Here is a 26190-nt window from a genome sequence, read left to right as displayed (position 1 = left end):
CACACAATGCACACGTACATTAACTCACTCACACACAATGCACACACAGCGTTCATACTCAGCTACACACTTGCATGTGTGCATGTAATGCACTCACACATTCAATTACAAACTGAGCATGCAATCACACACTCCATTACAAAACACACACACACACACACACACACAGAGCGTTGGAGAAAGAGAGAGAGAGTAAAGTGACTCACATGTGCGGAGGCCAGTCTGCTCTGTTCCAGATAGTCCACTCTGTGTCCACACTGTGTCCACTCTGTCCATGTCTGTCCATTGCAGTGTCCCTCAGCTGCAGGCAGTCCACACAGCCCTGGCCCGCTTCCTCTCTCCTCTTCTCTCCGTCTCCCTTTCTCTCTCGCATGGTCTCTCCATTCTTTCTCTCTCCCTACTTTCTTTGAGCTCCGAAGCGCACGAGCGAGAGAGTAAGAGAGAGAGTGAGTGAGTGAGTGAGTGAGCCAGTGTACAGTGTAGGGAAGGGGAATCCTTTTATGAAACGTCAGCACTGTGCCCTCCCACACTGCTCCCTGCCCAGGGGAGGGGCCCACACACACACACAAACACCAAACTGCACACTGTAAACTGGCAACGCAATTTACACTGACAAGAAAGAGGCCTAAAAACATTAAGGACATAATTCTGAGTTCATAACAAACATCACAGACTGTTCTGCACTGTACTGCACTGTACTACACTGTTCTGCACTGTACTACACTATACTGCACTGTACTACACTGTATTACACTGTACTGGACTGTACTACACTGTACTGCACTGTACTACACTATACTACACTGTACTGCACTGTACTACAGTATCAGAGACTGTACTACACTATACTACAGTGTACTAGACTGTACTGGGCTGACCTGAACTGCACTCCACTGAGGTATAAGGCACTACAACACAACACAACACAACACAACACAACACAACACAACACGGCACAGTTGAGCACAGTTTTGGGCTGCCCCTCTATTAGGAGACTCACGGGAGACACGCCTGCGGGCCGCTGCAACAGAGCGCGCTCAGACTGACCCCCCCAGACACACACAGCCCGCGTCACACATTCCTCACGCACACGCCCAGCGCTGTGCTGACACACACGTCGCATAGCAACACACAGACAGGGAGACAAACACAGAGACACTGAGACACACTGAGTCAAAAAGAGAGACACCAAGACACACGAGATTTACAGAGACACACAAAGACACTGATGGACTGAGACGTGGAACACACACACACACACACACACACACACTTGCTCAGTGTAGAGGAGGGAGTAGCTCCTGGGTTGGGTCGGTGTGGCTGGGAAACCCACACAGCACAGGCCTGAGAGAGGGAGGGAGACAGCAGGGAGGGTGTGTGTGTGTGAATGTGTGTGAGAGAGAGAGAGAATACAAAAGAAAGGAAGAACTTTTTCAATGGAGGAAATGTTTTCATTCCAATTGTATGTGATGCTGTGTGCGTATGTGTGTATGTAAGTGTGTGACAGTCTGTGTTGCTGTGTGTGTTTTATTGTGTGTGTGCGATGCATCTCTCTCAGTGTGTATATTGTGTGTGTAGTTCGTCTCTGTAAGTGTTGCTTTGTGTGTAGATTGTGTATAGTGTGTTGATGTGTGTGTTGTGTGTGTTGTGTTGCTGTGTGTGTTTGTGTATAGTGTGTGTAGTATATAGTGTGTGTTGCTGTGTGTGTTGTGTTGCTGTGTGTGTGTATGGTGTGTGTTGCTGTGTGTGTGGTGTATAGTGTGTGTTGCTGTGTGTGTTGTGTTGCTGTGTGTGTATAGTGTGTGTGTGTATGGTGTGTGTTGCTGTATGTGTTGTGTTGCTGTGTGTGTGTATGGTGTGTGTTGCTGTGTGTGTGGTATATAGTGTGTGTTGCTGTGTGTGTTGTGTTGCTGTGTGTGTATAGTGTGTGTGTGTATGGTGTGTGTTGCTGTATGTGTTGTGTTGCTGTGTGTGTGTATGGTGTGTGTTGCTGTGTGTGTGGTGTATAGTGTGTGTTGCTGTGTGTGTTGTGTTGCTGTGTGTGTATAGTGTGTGTGTGTATAGTGTGTGTTGCTGTGTGTGTTGTGTTGCTGTGTGTGTATAGTGTGTGTTGCTGTGTGTGTTGTGTTGCTGTGTGTGTTTGTTTTTGTGTATAGTGTGTGCTTGTGTAAAGTGTGTGTTGCTGTGCGTGTGTGTGTGTGTGGCGTGTTTATAGCGTGTGACCTAACTGCTGGGAAGAAGAAAAAAAAAGCAGTTTGGTTGCTATGGTAGCAAGGATCTAATTATACAGGCATTCCAAACAGGAAATGGGTCTCCAGGCCCGGGAATCACAAGCACAGCGCCCTCCCTCCCTCTCTCCCTCCATCCCTCTCTCCCTCCCTCTCTCCCTCCATCCCTCTTTCCCTCCCCCTCTCTCTCTCCCTCTCTCCCTCCCTGTCTCCCTCCCTCTCTCTTTCTCCCTCCCTCTCCCACTCTCTCTCTCCCTCTCTTTCCCATTTCCTTCTCTCTTTCCCTCCCTCCCTCCCGGTGTTACAGTACTACAGGTACAGGTTCTGTGTGTGTGTTAACCTCCCTGTGTCTCTCTGTGTAGCCCAGGCCAATCCAGTGCACAGTCTAATACAGTCCAATAGAACCTTGTCCAGTCCAGTCCAATACAGTCCACTCCACTCCAGTCCAGTGCAAAACAGTCCAGTCCACTAAAGTCCAATCCACTCCAGTGCAATACAATAGAGTCCAGTCCAGTGAAGACTACTGTAGTGAATCTCAGTCCTCCGTCTCTCTCTCCCTCTCTCTCTTTCACTCTCTCTCTCTCTCTCTCTTGCTCTCTTGCTCTCTCTCTCTGTTTTTGCCGTGTTGTCAGAGATGGCGTGTCCATGGCAGCGGGACACACAAACACTGTGGCGGCGCTATCTGAGTCTGAAACAGGAAGAGCGAGAGACCACAGCACGTCACTGCGGCTCCCTCCCTCCGCCCTTGCTCTCTTGCTCCCTCACTTTGTGTGCCTCTCTCCAGTCACATTCAAAAATAAACAGCTTTATCGTCTCTCTGTCTTTGTCTCTTTCTCTCTTTCTCTCTCTGTCTCTGTGTCTGTGTCTCTCTGTCACTGTCTCTCCATCTACAGTGTGTCCATGTCTCCGTGTGCGTCAGTGTGAATGCACACGCACACGCACACGCACACACACACACACACTGGCTCACTTACATTGTAGTATCTCTGTTCCCAGGGTGTCATATGAACGCCAAGCTGAAGCTGAACCTCCTGCCTTCATCCCCATCCCACCCCCTCCCTCTCTCTCTCTCTCCCTCTCTTTCCATCTGTGGTAATTATTCTTACACTATAATGAATGTAATGAAGGTGTAGTTATGGTGTAGCATGTAATTAACCTACTCTGTCTGGAGCAGGTAGTATTTTTGTTAAGTAATTATTCCCCATAACCCCAACACACTGTGACTGAGTGGTGTGTGTGTGTGTGTGTGTATCTGTGTGTGTGCCTTACAGTATCAGAGCTCCTGTGTTGCCTGTATTTACTACACACTGTGCTCTGATAATGTCACTACGGAAGTCTCCACAGATAACAGGGTAATCACAATAATAATCATAGTAATTATAACAACAGTAATAATGACAACGGCAGCTGTAATATGAAGCGTGTGTGTGTGTGTTTGCGGTACATGCTGTGAGTTCCCCTGACCGTGACTCACTGGCTCTGACTCACACTGTCTAACAAACACCGCAGCGCCATGGCAACGGGGATTCCAGCCCCCCCCTCTGACTGCGGCGTAAAGTTCCAGCTGCTGCCGAACACGCTACTGCTCCTGTCTGTGAACACTACACACTGTACACTGCACGCTACTGCTCCTGTCTGTGAACACTACACACTGTACACTGCACGCTACTGCTCCTGTCTGTGAACACTACACACTGTACACTGCACGCTACTGCTCCTGCCTGTGTACACTACACACTGTACACTGCACACTGTACACTGCACACTGCACACTACACACTGCACACTGCACACTACACACTGTACACTGCACACTGTACACTACACACTGCACACTGCACGCTACTGCTCCTGTCTGTGTACACTACACACTGTACACTGCACACTGTACACTGCACACTGCACACTACACACTGCACACTGCACACTACACACTGTATACTACACACTACACAGTACACACTGTATACTACACACTGCTGCTCCTGCCTGTGTACACTACACACTGCACACTACTGCTCCTGCTCCTGCCTGTGTACACTACACACTGCACACTGTATACTACACACTACACACTGCACACTACTGCTCCTGCCTGTGTACACTACACACTGCACACTACACACTGTATACTACACACTACACACTGTATACTACACACTGCTGCTCCTGCCTGTGTACACTACACACTGCACACTACACACTGTATACTACACACTACACACCGTATACTACACACTGCACACTGTGCACTACTGCTCCTGCCTGTGTACACTACACACTGCACACTGCACGCTACTGCTCCTGCCTGTGTACACTACACACTGTACACTGCACACTGTACACTGCACACTACATACTACACACTGCACAATACACACTACACATTACACACTGCACTGATACTACACACTACACACTGCACACTGCACACTGCACACTACTGCTCCTGCCTGTGTACACTACACACTGTACACTGCACACTGCACACTACATACTACACACTGCACAATACACACTACACATTACACACTGCACTGATACTACACACTGCACACTGCACACTGCACTGATACTAAACACTACACATTACACACTGCACACTACATACTGCACTGACACTACACACTGCATACTGCTCACTGCACTGCACTGCACTGCACATTGTATTGCACTGAAACTATACACTGCACTGACACTGCACACTGTATTGCACTGCACATTACAGTGTAGTATAAACCACAGTATACTGCTGTATACAGTTGTATAATAAATACATACATACACATATATACACACATACACACAATTAAACAATCAACCAACCAAATAACACATAAACAAATATTAAATATATATACACTCTAATCTGCACTGCCTGCTCTCACCAAAAGGGGGCTCCATTTCTCCACTCTGCAGACACATCACCTGTACTGTGCACAGCAACCAGGGAGGGAGGGAGGGAGGAAGAAAGAAATTGCACTGTTCTAAGTTTTGCAAGTGGAGCCCCCTGTACTTGCTTTGGCAAAATGGGTGTAACCTTGTCATGCCAATAAAGCTCTTTTTGAATTTGAATTTGAATTTGAATTTGAGAGAGAGAGGGAGGTTAATGCAGAGTGGGCTGCAGTTTTAGCTGTTAAATACATAGTGTGCTAAATTCGCCTGCTCCGACCTGAGGGACAGTGTGTGACGCCCTGCCTGCCACAGCCTGTCTGCTATCTGCCTGTTACTGTTGAATGGAGGGGGGGTTATTCAAAACTATGGATGTTTTTTTGTGTTATGATTGTGTGTATTTTGTTGTTGTTGTTTCGAACATTTCTGTGGCTGAAAACCAGAACGCCATGCCAATAAAGTTAATTTGAATTGAATTTAAAGAAAATTGAGAAAGAGGAAGGAGAGAGAGATAGAGAGAGAGCAGCAGTCAGTTACAGGGACAGGGAAAGGCGGGACAGAGATGAGCAGAGATGAGACACAGAGGGCTGAGATGCTGTGAAGGGCAGAGGGAGGAAGAGAGGGAAAGAAAGAGGGAGAGAAAGAGATGAGAGAGGGGGAAGGGTAGGGGGTGCAGTAAAGTTGGAGGACGGCTGTTAACTGCCTCTCTCCTCCTCCCTCTCCCTCTCCTCTCTCATTCCATCTTTGTCACCTCTGTAACGGGCCCACTTTGCATGAGAGAGGGAGGGAGGGAGGGGAGGTGGGGGGGTTAAAACAGGAGATTACTGCCCCCCACTAAAGACCAGAGAAAGATAGAGCGAGAGAGAGAGAGAGAGAGAGAGAGAGAGGGAGAGGCAGTTAACAGGGAGACAGAGAGACAGAGAGAGACTGAGTGAAGCAGACTGATAGAGAGACACATAGAGGGACTGGAGAGGAATAATCTTCTGAAGAGACAGAGAGAGGAGAGAGGAGAGAGGGAGGAGTGGACTGAGACTGCACTGCCCTGGATAAGTGCGTGAGGATTTCTGTTTCTGTTTTTACAAAGAGAGAGAGGGAGGGAAGGATAGAGAGGGAGGGAGAGAGAGAGAGATAGAGAGAGAGAGAGGGAAGGAGAAGATAAAATTGCTAAGAATTAAGTTGTGAGAAGTGAACTGAGATTGAGAGAGACTGTGACAGAGAAAATAGTCAATATTTGCAAATGAACAGAATGAGTAGAAGAGCAACAGTGTGTCAGTCATTCAGTGTGTCAGTCAGTCACTCAGTGTGTCAGTTAGTCAATGTGTCAGTAAGTCAGTCAGTCAGTGTGTCAGTGTCATTGTGTCAGGCAGTCAGTGTGTCAGTCAGTTTGTCAGTTAGTCAATGTCAGTCAGTGTGTCCGTGTGTCTGTTTATCAGTCAGTGTGTCAGAGTGTCTGTTTATCAGTCAGTGTGTGTGTCAGTGTCAGTGTGTCAGTCAGTTAGTCAGTCATTGTGTCAGGCAGTCAGTGTTTCAATGTGTCAGTTAGTGTATCAGTCAGTGTGTCAGTGTGTCAGGCAGTGTGTTAGTGTGTCAGTCATTGTGTCAGTGTGTCAGTAATGGTCTGTATTTTCTTTTTTTTAGGAAAACCTGAGAGAGGAAAGAGCTTCTTGAGAGAGAGAGAGAGGGAGAGAGAGAGAGAGAGAGAGGGAGAGACGTATTGCCAGCCCAACACTGAGTTTGCCGATTGTGGAGTTTTGCGTAGTGTTGTGTTTGTGTAGCGTTGTGTGGCGCTGGGTTGTGTAGTGCAGCCATGGAGAAGCTGGCCTCTCTGTCCTGCCCATCCCGCAGTCCTTCCCCCAAACAGCCTCCGCCCCCCCCCAGGCAGCCGCCGCCCCCCCGCCCCCCGTTCCCAGCAGAGAGCCCCCTTGCCTTCCTCAGAGGGGGGGGCGGGGCATCGTACACACTGGGGCCCCCGTTGTACCCCCACTCCCACCCGGGACCCCGAGACTTCCTGCCGTTCCCCTCAGGCCCCCCGGGATACCGGCACCCTGCTCTGGGGGGGTACCCTGGCCTGCCGCCCTTCCCCCACCCGCACCCCTCTCTCTCGTTCTCGCAGGAGATGGAGAGATTCTCCAGTGCGTATGTCGCCGCCCTGGCTGCAGCTGTGAGCAACAAGAGACACGCCCCCCCACCGCCGCCAGCGCACTCCTCCCCGCCGTCTCCCCTGCCCCTCCCCGCCGAGCCGCCCCCCATCCACAGGGCTGCGGTGGTGAGTGAGATGGGGAGGGAGCAGGGGAGGAGGCAGAGGGATGAGAGAGGGATGGAGGGGCTGCTGGCGGGGATGACGAGGGGGCAGCGGACGCCCAGCCCCCACTGCACAGAGCCTGTGGGGGGCCGGAGAGGTGAGCAATGCACACATGTAAACACTGCACATTGCCACACACAGCCACACACTGAAACACACAGCTGCACACTGCGACACACAGCTATGCACTGCGACACATTGCAACACACAGCTGCACACTGCGACACACTGTAATGCACACTGCGACACACGGTAATACACAGCTGCGCACTGTGACATATTATACTGTTTATTTGGTATAGTATTTTACATTTACATTAAATAAAAACAATTCAATTTTTTAATACTTATGATTAAAATCTTTAAAAATCAATCCTTAAAATCACTTAAAAAAAATTAAAATCTGTGATTTTAACAAAGAACAAAACAATTAACTTCAAAATAAACGTGCCCAAAACAACAAAACAAATGTGATAAAAGCAAAAACTGCTCACCAACATAAAAGTCAAATACATTGAAAATAACTGAAAATGCATTGGACAAAGTAAAGAAACAATTAAAAAAGTAAAAATAAAAAACAAACAAAAAAGGTCCAATGCATTTAAAATTAAATCCAAAACGGTCAATGTGACATATTATAGCATATTCCTGTTTATTGGGTTGAGTATTTTACATTGCATATTCCTGGCCAGCACAGTCCAGTCCAGCCACAGTGCTCCGTCTCTGTGTGCAGCACTGTGTCAGAGTCAGTGTGTATTGTGCAGTGTGTGTGTCCTGGGGGGTGGGGGTGTCGATGTGTTAATGGGAGCTATGGAGGGGTCAGTGCAGGAAGCCCCCTATTGTGGTGCAGAGTGTGAGTGCGTGAGTCAGTGTGTGCGGCTTTGTCTGTGTGGGGGGGTGAGGAGGTCAGGCTGAAAAGGAGCATCAATCTGTTCTGCATAATTATTCAATTTGTCAGGAACAGCAGGAGGGAGAGAGAGAGGGAGAGGGGGTGAGGGAGAGATAGAGAGGGAGAAAGTGGAAAGAGGGAGAGGAGAGGGAAAGAGAGATAAGAAAGAGGGGGGAGGGATGGAGAGAGTGAAGGAGTGGAAGAGGGAATCTTATTTTTTCTTCTGAAGCTCCGAAGAGACAGACTGGGTCATAGGGAGGAGAGAGAGAGAGAGAGAGAGAGAAGGAGAAGGAGAGAGAAGGAGAGAGTTGGCAGAGCTGGACACAGTGGAGAGGGGGGGGTGAGAGAGGGGTGATTCCTCTCTGTCTCTTATCTTCCTTCCTTGCTTTCACATGCCTCTCTACCCCCCGGTGCAGGTGGTGTGACAATAGCCGGCCCCCAGTGAATAGGGTCTCCGGGGGGTCTGTGTGTCATTAACATGACAAGAACAGAGTGACCGACTGAGACACATCCACAGCCTGGGTGGGCTGTGTGAGTGTGTGTGAGTGTGTGTGAGTGTGTAATTCTGTATTTGTGTGGCTTATTTATCTTACCCATGCTGCCCTGTCCACTACATCATTGGAAGTAAATCCCCACAGTGTGAGTGTGTGAGTGTGGGTTGATGTGAGTGTGTTGATGTGTATGTGTGTCAGTGTAATCATGCTGTAATCGTGTGAGTGTCTTGATCTTTGTCCATGCGCTAGAGCCGGGCAGGACAGACACACTCCAAAGTGAGGCTCTCATTGACTATCAGAGCCGGCGTGTCTGACTGCTGCCCCCTGGTGGTGCCTGATAACCACGGCAGCCCTGTCAGTCTGTGAGAGAGAGAGGGGTGCACTGAGTGTGTCTAATTCTAATGTGGTTCAGAATTTCACAGACAGGGAGAGGGAGGGAGGGAGGGAGTCAGTGTGTCTAATCTGATGCAGTATCAGTACTTTGACCTCATACGACCCTGCGAGGGGAGGCTGGGGGGCAGCTGTGTGTGTGTGTGTGTGTGTGTGTTATTAAGTGAGTGTGAGTCTGTCTGTGTTTGTGTTTCATTCATACAGATACACTGTGACTAATTATTTGGTGTGTCTGTGTGCGTGTGCGTGTGTCAGACAGGTGTGGTGACCCGCTCTCCCTGCGCTGCCCGCTGTGCCAGGCCGCCCTCGCCCGAGCCGAGCTGCGGGACCACCTGCACTGCGAGATCCAGCGACTGAGCACACTCAACGACAGGTACCGGGGGGGTCTCAGACTCTCAACACGACCAATACAGAGATATTACTGATTGACTTTGTGGACAAAGGGGTGTTAATCACTTCACTTATTGATGGCTAAACCGTGTCTGTGTGTCCATCTCTCCAGCGGCTGTCAGTTGGAGCCCATCCCAGAACCCCAGTATTGTGATCCTTCCCTGTCCCAGTGCGGGGGCAGTGAGGTGCCCCTGGGGTCACCCCACTCTGGAGACGAGGAGCAGAAAATGGACAGACAGCAGGTGGGTCCACACCGTCCCCCCACGGTCCTGTTCTCAAATCAGTCAGTGTTAATGTGCTGTAGTGTCCAGTCAGTCAGTGTTAATGTGCTGTAGTGTCCAGTCAGTCAGTGTTAATGTGCTGTAGTGTCCAGTCAGTGTTAATGTGCTGTAGTGTCCAGTCAGTCAGTCAGTGTTAATGTGCTGTAGTGTCCAGTCAGTGTTAATGTGCTGTAGTGTCCAGTCAGTCAGTGTTAATGTGCTGTAGTGTCCAGTCAGTGTTAATGTGCTGTAGTGTCCAGTCAGTCAGTCAGTGTTAATGTGCTGTAGTGTCCAGTTAGTCAGTGTTAATGTGCTGTAGTGTCCAGTCAGTCAGTGTTAATGTACTGTAGTGTCCAGTCAGTCAGTGTTAATGTACTGTAGTGTCCAGTCAGTCAGTCAGTGTTAATGTACTGTAGTGTCCAGTCAGTCAGTCAGTGTTAATGTACTGTAGTGTCCAGTCAGTCAGTCAGTGTTAATGTGCTGTAGTGTCCAGTCAGTCAGTCAGTGTTAATGTGCTGTAGTGTCCAGTCAGTCAGTGTTAATGTGCTGTAGTGTCCAGTCAGTCAGTGTTAATGTGCTGTAGTGTCCAGTCAGTCAGTCAGTGTTAATGTGCTGTAGTGTCCAGTCAGTCAGTGTTAATGTACTGTAGTGTCCAGTCAGTCAGTCAGTGTTAATGTACTGTAGTGTCCAGTCAGTCAGTCAGTGTTAATGTGCTGTAGTGTCCAGTCAGTCAGTCAGTGTTAATGTGCTGTAGTGTCCAGTCAGTCAGTGTTAATGTGCTGTAGTGTCCAGTCAGTCAGTGTTAATGTGCTGTAGTGTCCAGTCAGTCAGTCAGTGTTAATGTACTGTAGTGTCCAGTCAGTCAGTGTTAATTAACTGTAGTATAAAGTCAGTTAGTCTCGTAGTCAGTGTCTGTATTAACTCTCTCTCTCTCTCTCCCAGATATTCCTCCAAGTGAAGACAAACCGAGAAGGGCGGCTGGGTGGTGAGAGACAGCAGCAGCATCGCTGTTATTATTGATTATTGATCATGGATCAGTGTGAAGGGTGATAATTATTGGTTATTGATTGTGGCCGTTGTGGTTGTGTTGCAGTGCGCGCCGGGAGGTTTAAGAGGCTGAAGATCTCGGACGACGAGCAGGTACACACTGATCAATAACTGATCGCTGGGCTATTGATCCCCACAGTGGTGACTGGTGCATGTCGATGCGTCATTCTTCTCTTATGATTATTATATTCATTAGCAGAGCTCTTATCCAGGGCACTATATCACATTATTTTTCCACCCAATGGCCCATCTATACAGCTGGGTTTGTACTGGTGCATTCTGGGTACAGTGCCTCACTCAGGGGTACAGCAGCAGAGACCCCTGGGACTGAACCCACAACCCACTTCATTTGAAATAAACAAACAAAAAGAAAAGACAAAAACACACAGCAATCACATCAGCACACACCGCAGCACACAACAACACACACCACACACCAACACACCCCTCCCCAGACCGTGAGTTCTTGAAGGCTGACAGTAGGGTTGGGTTTTGGTTGGGCTCTGGAGTGCAATGTCCGGGGAGGGTGATTGGTCATCGGTGGCGGATTGGCACTGACTGACCAGCGCTGGCCTGTGTTACAGGAGTCCGCAGGGAAGGCGCTCAGACAGACGGATTCAGAGGACGACAGTGTGGACCTGGGGTACCGCAGCCCCGCCCCCCTGACACACAATACAGGTAAACAACACACCACACGTACACAGCACTAAACCACACAACACAAGTACATGACACAGTACACAAACACAACACAACAGTGCGGTGTATTAAGCCTCCCCTCCCTCAGGCCACCTGGACGCCCCTCTCCGTGGGGACACTCTGGACAGTGAGTTGGACGGGCTGGACTCCGACCCGGAGGACTCGCTGTACCCTGCGGACCCCTGCCAGGAGGCAGACCCCAGTAAACGACGGAAGGCGGACACAGCCAATGGGAGAGCAGGGTGCGTCTGTGGGCATTACTTACAGTCCATGAGTTTTTAACAGTCTGTCTGTCTCTCTCTCTCACTGTGTGTCTGTCTGTATCTCTCTCTCTGAGTCTGTGTGTGTGTTAATGTGTGTAGTTGTCTTTCTCAGGCACAGTGAGGGGGAGACGGCCGAGGCGCTGAGGGCCCAGATCACCCAGCTGACGGTCAGACTGCAGCAGAGACAGACACAGCGCTGCCACGTGTGCCTGGTGAGGGGGGGGGGGACAGCAGGGTCTTAGTGTGATTAGTGTTTGTGTGCAGATCACTTGGTGTTGTGTGTCAGTGTGAGGCTGTAGTGTTGTGTGTCAGTGTGTGTGTGACTGTAGTGGTGTGTGTCAGTGTGAGGCTGTATTGCTGTGTGTCAGTATGTGACTGTCTCTCTCTCTCTCTCAGGACATGTACTCTGTGCCCGTGGCCTCTATCCAGTGCTGGCACATCCACTGTGAGGACTGCTGGCTGCGCTCTCTGGTGAGACTAAGTACTGAACCGTTCCTGCAGCACCTACTGTACCGTTACTGTCTCTATGCTGACAGCTTGTCTCTCTCTGGCTCAGGGTTCAAAGAAGCTGTGTCCTCAGTGCAGCACTATCACCTCCCCTGGAGACCTGCGCCGCGTCTTCCTATGACCGCTCACCTGTACAGACTTCCTGTGCCCTGTGACCACTCACCCCTGTCCTCTAGACATGCAGCTGACTGAAACCACACACCCCTGCCTGACTGATCACACCAGACCCTCTCTCTCTCACACACAGTGCAGTTCACCTCGGCTCAGCTGCGCCCTCTGGTGCTGGAACTGTGTCACTGCAGAGCTGCATCTCAGGGACGGACAGACAGACAGAGACAGGAAGACACATGGGGACATAGACAGGGACTCGGACAGGCAGACAAAGAAAGAATGAGAGAGACAAGAACGAGTGAAACACACAGATGGACAGGAAGACTGACCCAGACAGACACACAGACATCTGTTCTGGCTCACTGGCTTTTCAGAATTAATCTGTAATGCAACCTCTTTAAAATGGTAATAAATACAAATGTGCAGTTTGTAGTTTGCTGTGTGTTGTGTGCTGTGTTGTGCGCTGTGTTGCACTGTGTGTCATGTTGCGTGCTGTGCTGCACTGTGTGTTGTGTGATGCGCGCTGTGCTGCCGTGTTGTGTGCTGTATGCTGTGTGTCGTGTTGTGGGCTGTTGTGCATTGCGTTGTGTTCCCCAGGGTGCTGCTGTCTGTCACAAAGTCACAGGGCCCCACAGAACAGTTCACTCTGGCAGCGGAGCCACTAGGCCACACGCTGTCCCTGACTCACAGCCAGGGCCGTTTCTAGCCTTTTGGGCCCTAAGCAGGATTTGATTTGGGCCCCCCTCACTGTAGCCCACTTGGCACAACATCAAACTAACACAGGCTTAAGCCCATCGTGTAAGCACACATATGTACGAACAAACATACAATGTAAAGACTAAAGAGGGACCTGTCAGCAGCAACAGCATATTTTATTACTAGGTCTATCTGTACTAGTTCTCACATCACAGTAATTATCTACCTGTTCATTAGCATAAATTAATTATTTTGTGAAATAATAAATCAGACATGCATTTCCTGATCCCATTTTTACCATGACACACGTTTAGTGTTTTACAATTTTTTTCCCTGGCTCAACCCTAGACTGTTCAGACTGTACAATGTATTAGTTAGAGCTCATCTGGATACTGTGGACAGTTCTGGGCTCCACACTTCAAGAAAGATATCGCTGCTCTAGAGGCAGTTCAGAGGAGAGCAACCAGACTTATTCCAGGTCTGAAGGGAAAGTCCTACTGAGAGACTGAGGACCTGAACCTTTTCACCCTGGAACAGAGGAGACTACGTGGGGACTTGATCCAAGTCTTCAAAATCATGAAAGGCATCGACCACATCAAACCAGAGGAGCTTTTCCAGATCAGCAGGGACACACGCACCCGGGACACAAATGGAAATTGGGCTTCAAGGCATTCGAGACAGAAAACAGGAGACACTTCTTCACACAGAGAGGCGTCACAATCTGAACAAACTCCCCAGCGATGTGGCTGAAGAGACAATTTGGGAACATTCAAAAACAGACTGGATATGATCCTTGATCACTTAGTTATTAATGGACACCAAACGAGCACGATGGGGCGAATGGCCTCCTCTCGACTGGACACTGTCTTATGTTCTTATGCATTACACCCTTTGCAGGTTTAAATACGTTTATCTACACCAAGCTACAATTGCCAAATCCAGTTGCTGATTTTTACCTACTAGCTAATTAGGTAACTTGATGCTGCAGAACTAGGTAGCCTTGTTATAGCATAGAGTTATACTGAAGCAAACAAATAAAGAAAAGGGTTGAACAAACCACTTGCAGACCCTGTTCAAGGTCAAACTCGCTCTGGATGCAAATACAGCCGCTGTTATAATAAAACAGTGTGTGGAGGTAGGCCAGGTGAACTGGGACTGTCCAGTTAAAATAATGAGAATAAACCCCACACAGCCAGAGAGCCAGCTGCTTAATCTGCACATTTACTGTCATCGTCATTAAAACGGTTACTTTAGCCAGAATGCAGGCAAATTACTGCACAGCAATATGAACGAAGCAAACCAAATCATATCACAACACCTCTCTTGTGCTTGCTTTTCATCTTTTTTTTTTTTTTGCGCCAGGTTAGACACATTCTTGGTCTTTTTTTACGACAGTATAACTTGGTTGCATCTCAATCCTTAAAGATATTTTGTTCTTCTTTTCTGGCACCCAAACGGTCCACACACACATCTGCGCAGCCGCACATCGATGGCGGGTTTCTGGCGCATAAATCGACTCGCTGCTCAAAACAATGTGTACATCTGTGTAAGAGATGCAGACACACAGAACTGACCCCACACCGACTGCCCGATCAGCTGCATTTTATTTGTTAATGAGAACATATTTACAAGAACTATACATGAATATGTAGAGAGACGCACACAGCCACACACACCCCAAGCCCCACACAAACACACTTTCTCTGTCTAGCACACATCCTTCTCTCTCTCTCTCTCTCTCTCTCTCTCACACACACACTCAGTGCTCAGACTCAGAGCTGGAGTCACTGTAATCAGCCACCAGAGACGTCACAGTGCTGGAGCGGTCCTGCTGGTCCTCCGCTATCCCACAGTCCTCTGCTCTCTGGTCTACGGCTGACTGTGCCTCAGTCTCAGTCTGTGCACCTTCAGTGTCGCTGCCCTCGGCCGCCCCCGGCTCTGACCTCCTCCTCCGCCGGACGTCCCCGCACAGGCTGCCCCCCCCTCCGGGCTCCGACTTCCTGCGGATGAGCATCAGGGGGGCGGGGGGGCTGCTGGATACGAGGGTGGCTCCCGGAGCGCGCCCCGCTCCACCCTTGGCCCCCAGGTTCAGGCCCAGGCGCCGCAGCGTGGTGGAGGCCGGCGATTGGATGGAGCTGGCCTGGAACCAGGAGCGAGACACGATCTCACGGCGCTTACTGTGCTGCCTCTGATCATAGGCTGGAGGGAGGGAGGGAGAGAGGGTGAGGGATTATTTTATAAACTTCTACAGAGTGGTGTTGGGGGTAAAGTTTGACATCATCAAAGCTATGTATTCTGAAAACAAATGCACAGTGAAGATTGGCAACTCAAGGTCAGAGTTCTTCAGTCAGGGCGGGCAGTGAGGCAGGGCTGCAGTCTGAGCCCAACACTGCTCAACATCTACAGCAGTGAGCTGCCAGTGTCGAGGGTCTGACGCCCCAGCCTTGCTCTCGAGACAGAGATCACGTTCCTGCTCTACAGAGAACCTGGTGCTGCTGTTGCCAACTGAACAGGGGCTGCAGCAGAGCCGGCCCTGCTAGAGCAGCACTGGCAGTCCTGGGCGCTGGCAGTCAATCTGGACAAGACCAGGGTCATGGTTTTCCAGAGAACAGATAGATCTCAGGGACACAGGGACCGCTTCAGTCTGGGCAGCACTGTATTAGAGCACTGCAGCAGATACAACTACCTGGGCCTGAGCATCGGTGCGTCAGGGAGCTTCAGCCTGGCTATGAACACAATAAAAGACATAAAGACAAGATTGGGGAAAACAACAATACCAATAACTATTTCAACTCCACCACCCAACCAAACCTGCTATATGGGGGCGAAGTGCGGGGTCCCGTCTTGAACTTCAATAATAAAAATCGGGACAAAAGCCCCACAGAAATATTCCACCTAGAATGTATTAAACACATGTGACAGGTGCACTGAAACACCCCCACACCACCTGCAGAGCGGCACTGGGGCTCTTCCCTCGGCACACAGCCGCACAAACAAGAGCAGCCGAGCTCTGGCTGCACCTAAACACAGCCGAGTCCCAGTCCTGCCAGAACGAGGCTCCACTGAGCACCCAGCTCTCCCCAGAAACGGACCCCCTGGGCCTGCTGGCTCTGAGGCACACAGAGCCCCAGGACACAAAACGACAATTGGGAAAATCGACATGCATGAAAAAAATAAATACACAAAACAGTGGAGACACGAATTACAGTTACAAAACAAACTGGAATGCTCCCGGCCCTGAATAGAAACATTAAATTGGCTGAATACTTAAAAATCTAAAGTATAAAAGAGAGACAAAATCTGACTAACTACAGGCTCTGCGACCACAGCCTCGCTATCGAAAGGGCCGCTACAGAAACCCCTGGGTGTCCAGAGCAGGGCGGCTGTGCAGCCAGTGTGATGGGGGAGCTGAACACAGAGCGCACGTCCTGCTGTCCTGACTTCAGCACGCACAGAACAGAGACCTGCTTTATACACTTCACAATGCAAACCCCCTGAGCTCAGTGTGCTCCCGAGAGCTGCACACTCCCCGTCCTGCTGGGAGAGGAGCAGCGACAGCCATCACAGCAGCCCAGTGTGTGTCCCCTGCACAGAGTGAGACACCGGCCTGTGGGACTAAATTGTAAAAACATTTGTCCTTTTTGGTCAGTAATAATGTAAAGAGAGGGGGGGAGGGGGAGGAGGTCTTCAGTCGTCCACACTCACAGTCCGGGCTGGTCAGTGTCAGCAGGGAGGCCAGCTTTTTGTCGTCCACAGACTCGGGGACCAGAGGGATGGACAGACCAGCTCTCCTGCGAACGGCATCGTCCCTCGCCTCCTCCTCCGCCTGCGCCTTCTTCTCATCCTGAGAGAGAGGGAGAGGGAGGAAAAAAAGAGAGAGAGGGAGGCTTTGTCTTTCGGTACAGTAATACAGACACAAACACAGACACTCAGCCTGCCCACTGACCCGGAACTTCCTGCGGAGGGCGCTGTTGACCCGGAAGTCGTCCCTCCAGGCCTCCTGATGCTCCTGCAGCTGCGAGAGGGAAGGCAGGGCAGCACGGTGCTTCTCCTGGTCCCGCCCGCCATGGTCCAGCTTGAACATAGGGTCCGTCTCCAACTTCTCCTTCTCGCTGCGCTCTGGGCGGGGAGGGAGACGGACAGAGTACCAGGGGTGAGTATCAGAGACAGAAAGACAGATGGACAGTATCGGAGACAGACAAGAGACAGAATCGGAGACAGAAAGACAGGAAGACACATGGACACTGGGACAGCGTACCCGTGGTGAGGATCTGCTCGTTGTCCTCGGGGTCCCAGCGCTCCTCCTTGCGCTGCGCTCCACTCACGATGACATAGTCGCAGGTCGCCGGGTCCGTCTGCATCTCGATGTAGTTCACACACAGGTGGCACTTCATCCGGAACCTGAGGGACAGAGGGAGGACAGGGTCACACCAGCTCGTAAGGGGCCAGGGGTCAGGGGTTAGTGGTCAGTCTCTCACCTGTATATTGGTGTGGTGTAATAGTTTCCCACCTTCTTCTTCTCTGCATTGTATCGCACCCCTGTGGAACAGAGAGGATTAATAACACACCCACACTCACACTCACACTCACACGAGAGGGAGGCTGACAGGCTCGTACCCATTCCAATATGGTTCTTGCAGCCATCGCACCAGATGTTGTAGGGCATCTCAAACCTGCGGACGGACAAGCACAGTGTTACAGAGTGGACAGCACTGTGCTAAAGCAGTCAGTGTCCAGCAGCAGTTATTGTTGAATGCTGCAGTGTGAAAAGGTGCCATGTGCAGGGGGCAGTGCGGAGACTCACCGGATGATGAGGATGCCCTGGGACAGCTTGCGCGCTCTCTCCCGCAGAGGGTGGCTGTTCCGGTAGCCATTGAGGGAGCCATGCTGCAGGACAGACACACAGACACTCAGAGAGAGAGAGAGACAGCCAGAGAGACAGACAGACACACAGATACTCATAAAGAGAGTGAGACAGAAAGACACTAAGAGAGACACAAAGAGAGACAGACAGACACTAAGAGACAACCATTAGGCCTGAGCCCTAAGCCGTGGACCCCCAGAGATTCATTTTCTCCTACATGCCATCCATAGGAGTTTTTTAGTTTCTCTCCTCCGTGCCTAAATGGTTTATTTACTTAAATGTTCACTCACTTTATTCTAGATCATGTAAAATGTTTATAGGTCTATATTTTATTTTATTGTATTTATACATTTTATTTTGCTGTACGTTTGTTGTATGTTTACCAGTCTGTAAAGCGCTCTGTGGCTACCCTGCGAAGGGCGCTATACAAATAAAAATGTATTGATTTTTGACACTCACTCCAAGAAAATGACAGACTGTGGACAAAGACAGTCAAACACTTGGACACAGAGATAGACAGACTAAAAGACAATCAGACATACACAGACAGACAAACACACATCCATCTATTCCTCTTCGCCTCCATCCCTCACTCACCTTTGCCGGGTCGAAGTCGGGGGGGTAGTACTTATTCACTCCTTTACGTTCCCCCTGAAAGAAGGAAAGAAAATCAAAATCAACAAATCGATCACAGGAAAACCACACAGCAGCGAGAGACGAGGAGGGCAGAGATAGGGTGACAGGGAGCGAGAGATGGGCAGAGTGAGGAGTGAGGAGTGAGGAGTGAGGAGTGGGGGGCACTCACCATCTTGTGTAGGAGGGTGGGCGGTCAGTGACTGTCACCTCAATACTGGGGGGTCCACTGGAGACTTAACACAGGCCTGAGAAAACAGTACATAGAATTCAGTGCAACACAAGGCTGATCCCGATGGCTGAGGGCAGGAAAATGGCAACACGCAATATAGCACAGCAGGGGTTGAAGCACCGACTGCGCATGCTCCAATGTACTCAACAGATGCGAATTTCAACCCTGAGACAAAATGGACTCGAAAACGCTGCCGTGCTGACATTTGCCATGACCAGACCAGGACCCAAACACAAACCAAGCCAGCACGAACAGCCCGGTTCACTGTCTCCCTGCTGTTTATAGTCTGTAACCCCCGTGTTTGTGAGATTTCAGCGGCTATAACAATATCAGCGACGCCTCCTGTGCAAACACGCCGCACACATTGGCGACATTACCTTTGACTCGTCTGTGTTCACGCCGCGGCCGGGACTAGTAAACACTGCGTGCTGGTGACGTATCACGTACGACGCTGGAACAGGGACCTTTAAGACCCCGACATGTGATCAGGGACGCACTTCCGTGTAAACACAGCCCTCCCGCAGATATCAGTGTCCGCCCACAACAAGAGCGCGGCAGTGTGGTTCCCCCAGTCATCTGGTATTATATATACACACACACACACACATATATATATATATATATATGGATACTGGTCATACACTTTTCTCGTCATATATATATACCGTATATATACATATAGAGAGTAGGTGTCACTGCAAACACAGTTCTCCCGCACTGTCTTCCACTGCGGAACTAAACGTGCCCACGGTTGCCGGTAGGACCACGTTGTGTGCGAACCAGACCCGGGGAGCCGTGAGCCGTCGTGCGGACAGCGATTTTATTCTCTTTAGACAAAACCGCCACAGTCCGGACACTCACCCGGGAAAGGGCGCCGACAGGACAGCGTGCAGGTCCGTCCCACAGCAGCGGTGTGCTTCAGTGACCGTGTGGCGCTGGTGTAACTGTCCATTTGTGTGTGTGTGGGGGTCTGGGTTTGTATATCTGTGATTGTGTGTATGTATTTGTGTGTTCACATCTATGGTGGTGTCTGTGTTTAGGGTACAGGTCATGTGATCTTCCCTCTGTCTTTACTTTCTGTTTCCGTGCTCTCACTACGTGTCCTGGTGACGACCCACAAGTTACCTGTCCTCTTTATTATTTATTTGTTGTTCTGTCTTTATTTGTTCTTCTCTGGTGTGCTCTTTCCACACCTGTCGCCCAGCCGAGTGGGGCCGTTACAGTGTGATGTTAATAGCCGGTGGATTTGAAGAGTCTGTTTCTCTTCCTAGACACCAGAGCCCTGTCTACGCTGCTGACCTCTGACCCTGTGGACCATGACGTCGCTGGTAGGCTGTGTGTGTGTCTGACTGCCGGACTGGCAGTCGGTCAGTGTGGCAATGTGATCAGAACCGGGTCTGATAATCTAGGCCACTGAGCCCTGCGGCAGAGTGTGCCGCATCCTGCTGGGAGAAATCTGGGCTGGACTGTATGCTGAACCATATACTGTATTACTAAGTAAACTGTGTATATTTCTTTCTGCCCCTCTCTCTCTCTCAGGGAAGCAGTGGTTCGTCCTCAACGGAGTATGTTGTCAGAGTGCCCAAGTGAGTGTCTGTCTGTCAGTGTCTGTGTTTTTCCACATTGTACTGCACTTTACTGTAGTGTATTGCAGTATTACTGACTTAAGATTTCTCCCCTCCCCCTCCCTCTGGCAGAAACACAAATAAGAAGTACAATGTCATGGCCTTCAATGTGGGGGACAAGGTCAGCTTCTCCAGCTGGACACAGGTAACACAGCTCCCCTGGCCAGACGGGGATTTATTGGAATAGGAGTTTAATAAGCAATGAGAAACACTAACACCCCCCCTCCCCCTCCCAGGCCCGGATGGAGCGCGACGTCAGCGGCCGGCGGCTCTATGGGGAGGAGGAGGGGCCGGAGGGGGGCGCGGGCAGCGAGTTCGGCCGGCGGCAGCGGGAGGAGGCACGCAGGAAGAAGTTCGGCATCGTGACCCGCGAGTTCCGCCTGGAGGACCAGCCCTGGCTGCTGCGGGTCAACGGCAAGGCCGGCCGCAGGTCTGAGCACCGAACTGACCTCCCTTCTGACCCCGTCTCCCCAACCGCTGTCTCTCTGACGGCTGCTTCACTGACCCCCTGCACTGACCGCCCTCTCCCTGACCGCTGCTTCACCGACCCCTTGCACTGACGGCTGTCTCTCTCTCTCTCTCTCTCTCTCTCTCTCTCTCTCTCTCAGGTTCAAAGGTCAGAAGAAGGGGGGGGTGACTGAGAACGCCTCGTACTATATCTTCACGCAGTGTCCTGACGGCGCCTTCGAGGCGTTCCCCGTTCAGGGCTGGTACAACTTCACCCCACAGGCCCGGCACCGCACCCTCACCGCCGAGGAGGCCGAGGAGGAGTGGAGCAGGTGAGGGAGGGGTGGGGGAGGACGCAGGGGGTGACACGGACAGATTAATTAATCTGTGTCGTTACCGAGCATTGAGAGACGGCTTTCTTAATTTCTACACTCTCTCCCCTCCCTCCCCCTCTTTCTCAGGAGGAATAAGGTGGTGAATCACTTCAGCATCATGCTGCAGCGGCGGCTCCGGGAGGGCGACCGGGAAGAGGGGGAGGACGACGACGACGATGAGGGCGACAAGGGGGGGAAGAAAAAGAAGAAGAAGAAGAAGAAGAAGCCCCAGGATGAGGGGGGCAGGAGGGGGGAGCTGCGCATCCATGACCTGGAGGAGGAGCTGGAAATGAGCAGCGACGAGAGCGACAGCAGCCAGGGAGAGGGTGAGGGGCGGGGGCTGGAGAGGGAGAGGGAGAGGGAGGGTGAGGGGCGAGGGGGCGGGAGAGGATGAGGGGCGGGAGATGCACGTCCAGTGGTGCGGTCTAATCTCTCTCTCTCTCTCTCTCTCTCAGACGGGGAGGGCAAGTCCAAGACGAAGACGGAGGGAGAGAAGGGCAAAGGGAAGAACAAGAAGAAGAAGAAGAAGAAGCGAGGGAGCGACAGCGAGGCGGCGGAGGACAGCGACGATGGGGACTTCGAGGGCCAGGAGGTGGACTACATGTCTGACGAGAGCAGGTGAGGGAGTTGTGCTGTCGCAGATCTCTTCCCCGGGGCCCGACGCCAGGCCCAGTTCTGACGGTCTTCTTCTCTAGACTCCCAGTGTGAGTGAGTGATAACCCAGTAGAGTCCTATAACCTCTAGGTCGGGCGGGTATATTGTTGGGCGGGCAAGTAAAATTTCAAGGCACCTGCCCTCCTCTTTCGACCAGAATTAAAATAGGTTGTCAGACCCTGATCTCTCTCTCTCGCTCTCTCCCTCCAGTTCAGAGGAGGATGAGCCAGAGAAGGTGAAGCCCAATAAAGGAGAAGACGTCCCTAAAGGTGAGGGAGATGGACGGAGTGTTATGAATGCAGTGTGTCCCCTGACAGTGCCTGTGATTAGAGAGAGTGTGTGTCTGTGTGTGGAGAGCCTGTGACTGCGGTTTGTGTGTCGTGGGGGGGCATGGCTCTGTGACCTTTGCCCTGTGGAGGCTGTTAAGGTTCGGTGTTTTCTGCCGGCAGGGATCGATGAGGCGTCGGAGAGCAGTGAGGAGAGTGAGGAGGAGAAACAGAACGAGGAGGAGAAGAAGGAGGAGGAGGACGAGGAGGGAGGGAAGAAGACCCCGGTGCAGCAGGAGAAGAAGAAGAGGAAGGGTAGGGGAGGGGGTCCTAGGTTTAAACCCCAATAACTGAGTGTCTCTCTGCACCGGGATTAACTCTCTCCTTTCCCGTCCCCTCCCCCCCGCTCTCTCTCAGACAGCAGTGAGGAGTCTGAGAGCTCGGAGGACAGCGACATCGATGGAGAGACCGCGTCTGCGCTCTTCATGAGTGTGAGTCTCTCTCTCTCCCCCTCTCTACCCTGCCACTCTCCGCCTCTCTGTCCATCTTGGTGTCCCCCCCCAATCTCTTCATTGTCAGTGGTGACTTGGTTTGACCCCTCCTTCTCCTCCAGAAGAAGCGCACCCCCCCAAAGCGCGCAGGGGGCCGGGGGTCAGCGGGCAGCTCTCGGACCGGCAGCCGTCCTGGCACCCCCTCCCTGGACACCGCGGCCACATCCAGCACCCTGCGAGCGGCTGCCAGCAAGCTGGAGCAAGGTACTGACCCCTGACCCCTGACCTAACTGACCATGGCACTGACCCGCTGACCAGTCCTCTGACAGACGCAGACTCATCTCTCTCCTCTCTCTGCCCCGTCTCTCTCCCTCCAGGCAAGCGGCAGGTGGCGGGTGTGGGTGTGGAGCCCCCCTCAGCGAAGCGGCTGAAGATGGAGCCTAATCCCCAGAGCCCCCAGAGTCCCTCGGGCAAGAGCACCCCCCAGCCGGCATCCGGCAAGAGCACCCCCAGCACCAGGTCTGTCCGTGCGTGCGTGTGTCTGTGCGTGTGTCTGTCCGTCTGTCTCTCTCTCTCTGACTCGCTCCCTCACTCCCTCTCAGTGACGTGCAGCTGACGGAGGAGGCGGTGCGCCGGTACCTGGTGCGGAAGCCCATGACCACCAAGGACCTGCTGAAGAAGTTCCAGACGAAGCGCACGGGGCTGAGCAGCGAGCAGACGGTCAACGTCCTCGCCCAGATCCTCAAGCGCCTCAACCCCCAGCGCAAGAGCGTGGGCGACAAGATGCACTTCTACCTCACTGAGTGACCGTGTAGGGAGAGGGAGAGAGGGAGTTCCTAAGTTTGTTACAAAATTGTCTTTTGTTTGTTTATTTGAACCTCCGAGGGATGGGGAGGGGGTCTAGTATTTGAAGTCCAGTACTCCAGTCCTGGCCAGGGGTGGGTTGACGTAGTGGAGTGTCCAGATGCCACAGGGCTGTACTGTACAGGTGTGAGTGACCGTTACACACACACACACACTCACACACACAGCGAGAACAGTAGTGCCCATAACCGTGTGTCTGTCTGTACCCTTTCTGAGTAAACTAATAAACAATTAATTCCTCTAACTTCCAGTGGAGTCTGTCTGTGTGAGTGCCTCAGTTTGGAGTCATTGTCAATGTTTCTTTGTGTGTGTGTCCGTGTGAGAGAGTGAGTGTATGAGTGTTGGTGTGTGTCAGTGTGAGAGAGTGTGTGTATGAGTGTTTCAGTGTGTGTGTTTCAGTGTGAGAGAGTGTCAGTGTGAGTGTGTGTGTTTGTCTGCTCTCTGCTCCTGCTCTCCATAAAAGGCTTGTCTCAGGCAGGAATGTTGGGAATGGAAACATTCCGCCGGAATTAGTTCTGGAATCTCGCCGCCCACGGCACGCTCTGTTTACACCGCAAGGCTGCCCCCCCTCAGCCATCACGCTGTCTCCCAGTGGCTCCTTGTGTCTGCACTGGACCAGATGCCCACGAGGGTCACAGGCAGCGGCGTGGGAACAGTGTCCACAGAGCGGTCACTGCAGCGGCGCACATCCTAACTGTGTGTGACGGTGTGTCTCTGTGTCTGTCTCGTGTTTGACTGTAAGTGTGTGTGTCTGTGTGAATTGGTGTGAGTTTGGACACTGAGTGTGCACTGTGTGTATCAGTGTAAGTGGTGTGTGTGTTTGAGTGTGTATGTCAGTGTGACTGTACACTGAGTGTGTGTATCAGTGTGACTACACTGTGAGTGCGTGTATCTGTGTGACTGTACACTGAGTGTGTGTATCAGTGTGACTACACTGTGAGTGCGTGTATCTGTGTGACTGTACACTGAGTGTGTGTATCAGTGTGACTACACTGTGAGTGCGTGTATCTGTGTGACTGTACACTGACTACACCATGTGTGTATCAGTGTGACTACACTGTGAGTGTGTGTATCAGTGTGTACACTGTGACTACACACACTCAAACAGTGTACATCTGTGACTACACTGAGTGTGTATCAGTGTGACTACACTGTGTTATATGGGTGTGAGTGAGTGCATGCGTATCAGTGTCACTGTACAGTGTGAGTATGTGTGTTTGTGTGTGTATAGTTTGCGTAATGTGTGTCAGAATATAAGAATATAAGGATTCTTCTGACTGAACTGACTCACACTCGGGAATGTGAGGAATGATGCTACTGCAGACAACACCTCTCTCTCTCTCTCTCTCTCTCTCTCTCTCTCTCTCCCTGTAAGTGGAAGGAATGCAGGATTTCCTGTCTCTGTGTTGCTGCGCACGCTCACCTGAAGCAGGTGCCTGAGAGCCTCACACACCGGAAACAACTACAATTACAATTAAACACACACACAAACACACACAATCAGTGTGTCAGCCAGTCAGTGTGGGACTCAGTGCTGGTTGCTGTGGTGGATTGGGCTGCACCACCAATAAGAAATTAAACCAAGGGGAAGAGGAATAGATCATTTCCTCTGTGACTACAGCCCCCCCTCGTCTCTCCCTCCCTCCCTGTCTTGCTCTGGGGAGACGGTGTGTCACAGCACTCTGATATGGTGAAAATCCCTCTGATTAGCAGGAGACCCACCCGTCTGGGAATTCACATTAAAACGACTGTGCTTCATCCTTCAAGAATATATGATGATCCCTCCATCCCCCCCCTCCCTCCCTCCCTCCCTCCCTCCCTCCATCCCAGACACTTAACCCATTGTGAGGGGGCTCTCCTGGCTCACCTCTCTCTCTGTTCTGCTGTCTATCCCTCCCAGTCCTCTGTCCCCTCATCCCTCCATCCCTCTCTCTGGGTTAAGTGGGAGCAGGCTGCAGTCCGTTACAAGGAGGGGGCAGCTGAGATCACTTTGCAGGGATTAATTTTTCCTTCAGCTTGTTCTCTGGAAAATACCTGCGCAGGTTTCAGGGATCAGCATGATTTATGTTGGGCACAGATATATATACCTACACACACAATGTTCAACAATATACACACTCACAGACACAATATACAACAATACACAGGCATAATATATAACAATACACACACACAATATACAATAATACACAGGCATAATATATAACAATACACACACAGACACACAATATAAAACAATACATACACAGACACACACAATATACAACAATACACAGACATAACAATACACACACACAGACAATATACAACAACACACACACACAATGTACAACAATACACATAGACATACAACAACACACACACAGACACAATATACAACAATACACAGACATAAAACAATACATAGACACACAATATACAACAATACACAGACACAATATACAACATTACACACACACAGACACAACCACACAATATACAACAATACACACACAGACCATATACAACAATACACAGAAAATACACACACACAGACACACACAGTATATAGCAATACTCACAGACATAATAT

At 50.9% G+C, this 26190-nt stretch overlaps 3 protein-coding genes across 3 annotated transcripts; 2 read left to right on the top strand and 1 right to left on the bottom strand.

Moving 5' to 3' along the window:
* Window positions 1–7236: 7236 nt before the first annotated feature.
* LOC136753405 (E3 ubiquitin-protein ligase RNF220-like) lies at window positions 7237–12890 on the top strand. Its single transcript, XM_066709479.1, has 10 exons — window positions 7237–7519; window positions 9451–9568; window positions 9698–9827; window positions 10788–10830; window positions 10939–10985; window positions 11477–11570; window positions 11680–11833; window positions 11967–12066; window positions 12251–12325; window positions 12411–12890. The coding sequence occupies exons 1-10, from the start codon at window positions 7237–7239 to the stop codon at window positions 12480–12482; spliced, it is 1116 nt and encodes a 371-aa protein (XP_066565576.1). The 3' UTR covers window positions 12483–12890.
* Window positions 12891–14753: 1863 nt separating this feature from the next.
* yju2b (YJU2 splicing factor homolog B) lies at window positions 14754–19372 on the bottom strand. The gene is made up of 10 exons (XM_066707749.1): window positions 19275–19372; window positions 18838–18913; window positions 18630–18683; window positions 17973–18055; window positions 17786–17841; window positions 17647–17707; window positions 17427–17569; window positions 17115–17287; window positions 16874–17012; window positions 14754–15367 (listed from the first exon to the last, which is right to left on the bottom strand). Exons 2-10 carry the CDS (start codon window positions 18838–18840, stop codon window positions 14928–14930), a joined length of 1152 nt encoding a protein of 383 aa, XP_066563846.1. The 5' UTR covers window positions 18841–18913; window positions 19275–19372; the 3' UTR covers window positions 14754–14927.
* A 234-nt stretch (window positions 19373–19606) lies between these two features.
* Window positions 19607–23862, top strand: gtf2f1 (general transcription factor IIF, polypeptide 1). Its single transcript, XM_066707748.1, has 14 exons — window positions 19607–19790; window positions 20169–20225; window positions 20437–20483; window positions 20595–20667; window positions 20759–20952; window positions 21131–21301; window positions 21431–21669; window positions 21799–21961; window positions 22208–22266; window positions 22447–22578; window positions 22681–22754; window positions 22877–23018; window positions 23132–23273; window positions 23357–23862. The coding sequence occupies exons 2-14, from the start codon at window positions 20214–20216 to the stop codon at window positions 23559–23561; spliced, it is 1653 nt and encodes a 550-aa protein (XP_066563845.1). The 5' UTR covers window positions 19607–19790; window positions 20169–20213; the 3' UTR covers window positions 23562–23862.
* The last annotated feature ends 2328 nt before the right edge of the window (window positions 23863–26190 follow it).

The sequence above is a fragment of the Amia ocellicauda genome, chromosome 7, assembly GCF_036373705.1.
Source record: "Amia ocellicauda isolate fAmiCal2 chromosome 7, fAmiCal2.hap1, whole genome shotgun sequence".
In the NCBI taxonomy this organism is placed as follows: domain Eukaryota; kingdom Metazoa; phylum Chordata; class Actinopteri; order Amiiformes; family Amiidae; genus Amia; species Amia ocellicauda.
Note: the sequence above shows the minus strand (reverse complement) of the source record. Positions and strands in the feature narration are given on the sequence as shown.

Coding starts and splice junctions, on each gene's coding strand:
- LOC136753405 (XM_066709479.1), top strand. CDS start 7,237: ATGGAGAGATTCTCCAGTGCGTATGTCGCCGCCCTGGCTGCAGCTGTG. Junction 11,834..11,966: donor ACAGCCAATGGGAGAGCAGG/GTGCGTCTGTGG, acceptor TGTCTTTCTCAG/GCACAGTGAGGGGGAGACGG. Junction 12,326..12,410: donor ACTGCTGGCTGCGCTCTCTG/GTGAGACTAAGT, acceptor TCTCTGGCTCAG/GGTTCAAAGAAGCTGTGTCC.
- yju2b (XM_066707749.1), bottom strand. Junction 18,056..18,629: donor CCGACTTCGACCCGGCAAAG/GTGAGTGAGGGA, acceptor TCTGTCCTGCAG/CATGGCTCCCTCAATGGCTA. Junction 17,570..17,646: donor TACACCACACCAATATACAG/GTGAGAGACTGA, acceptor TCTGTCCCTCAG/GTTCCGGATGAAGTGCCACC.
- gtf2f1 (XM_066707748.1), top strand. Junction 20,484..20,594: donor TATGTTGTCAGAGTGCCCAA/GTGAGTGTCTGT, acceptor TCCCTCTGGCAG/AAACACAAATAAGAAGTACA. Junction 20,953..21,130: donor AACGGCAAGGCCGGCCGCAG/GTCTGAGCACCG, acceptor TCTCTCTCTCAG/GTTCAAAGGTCAGAAGAAGG.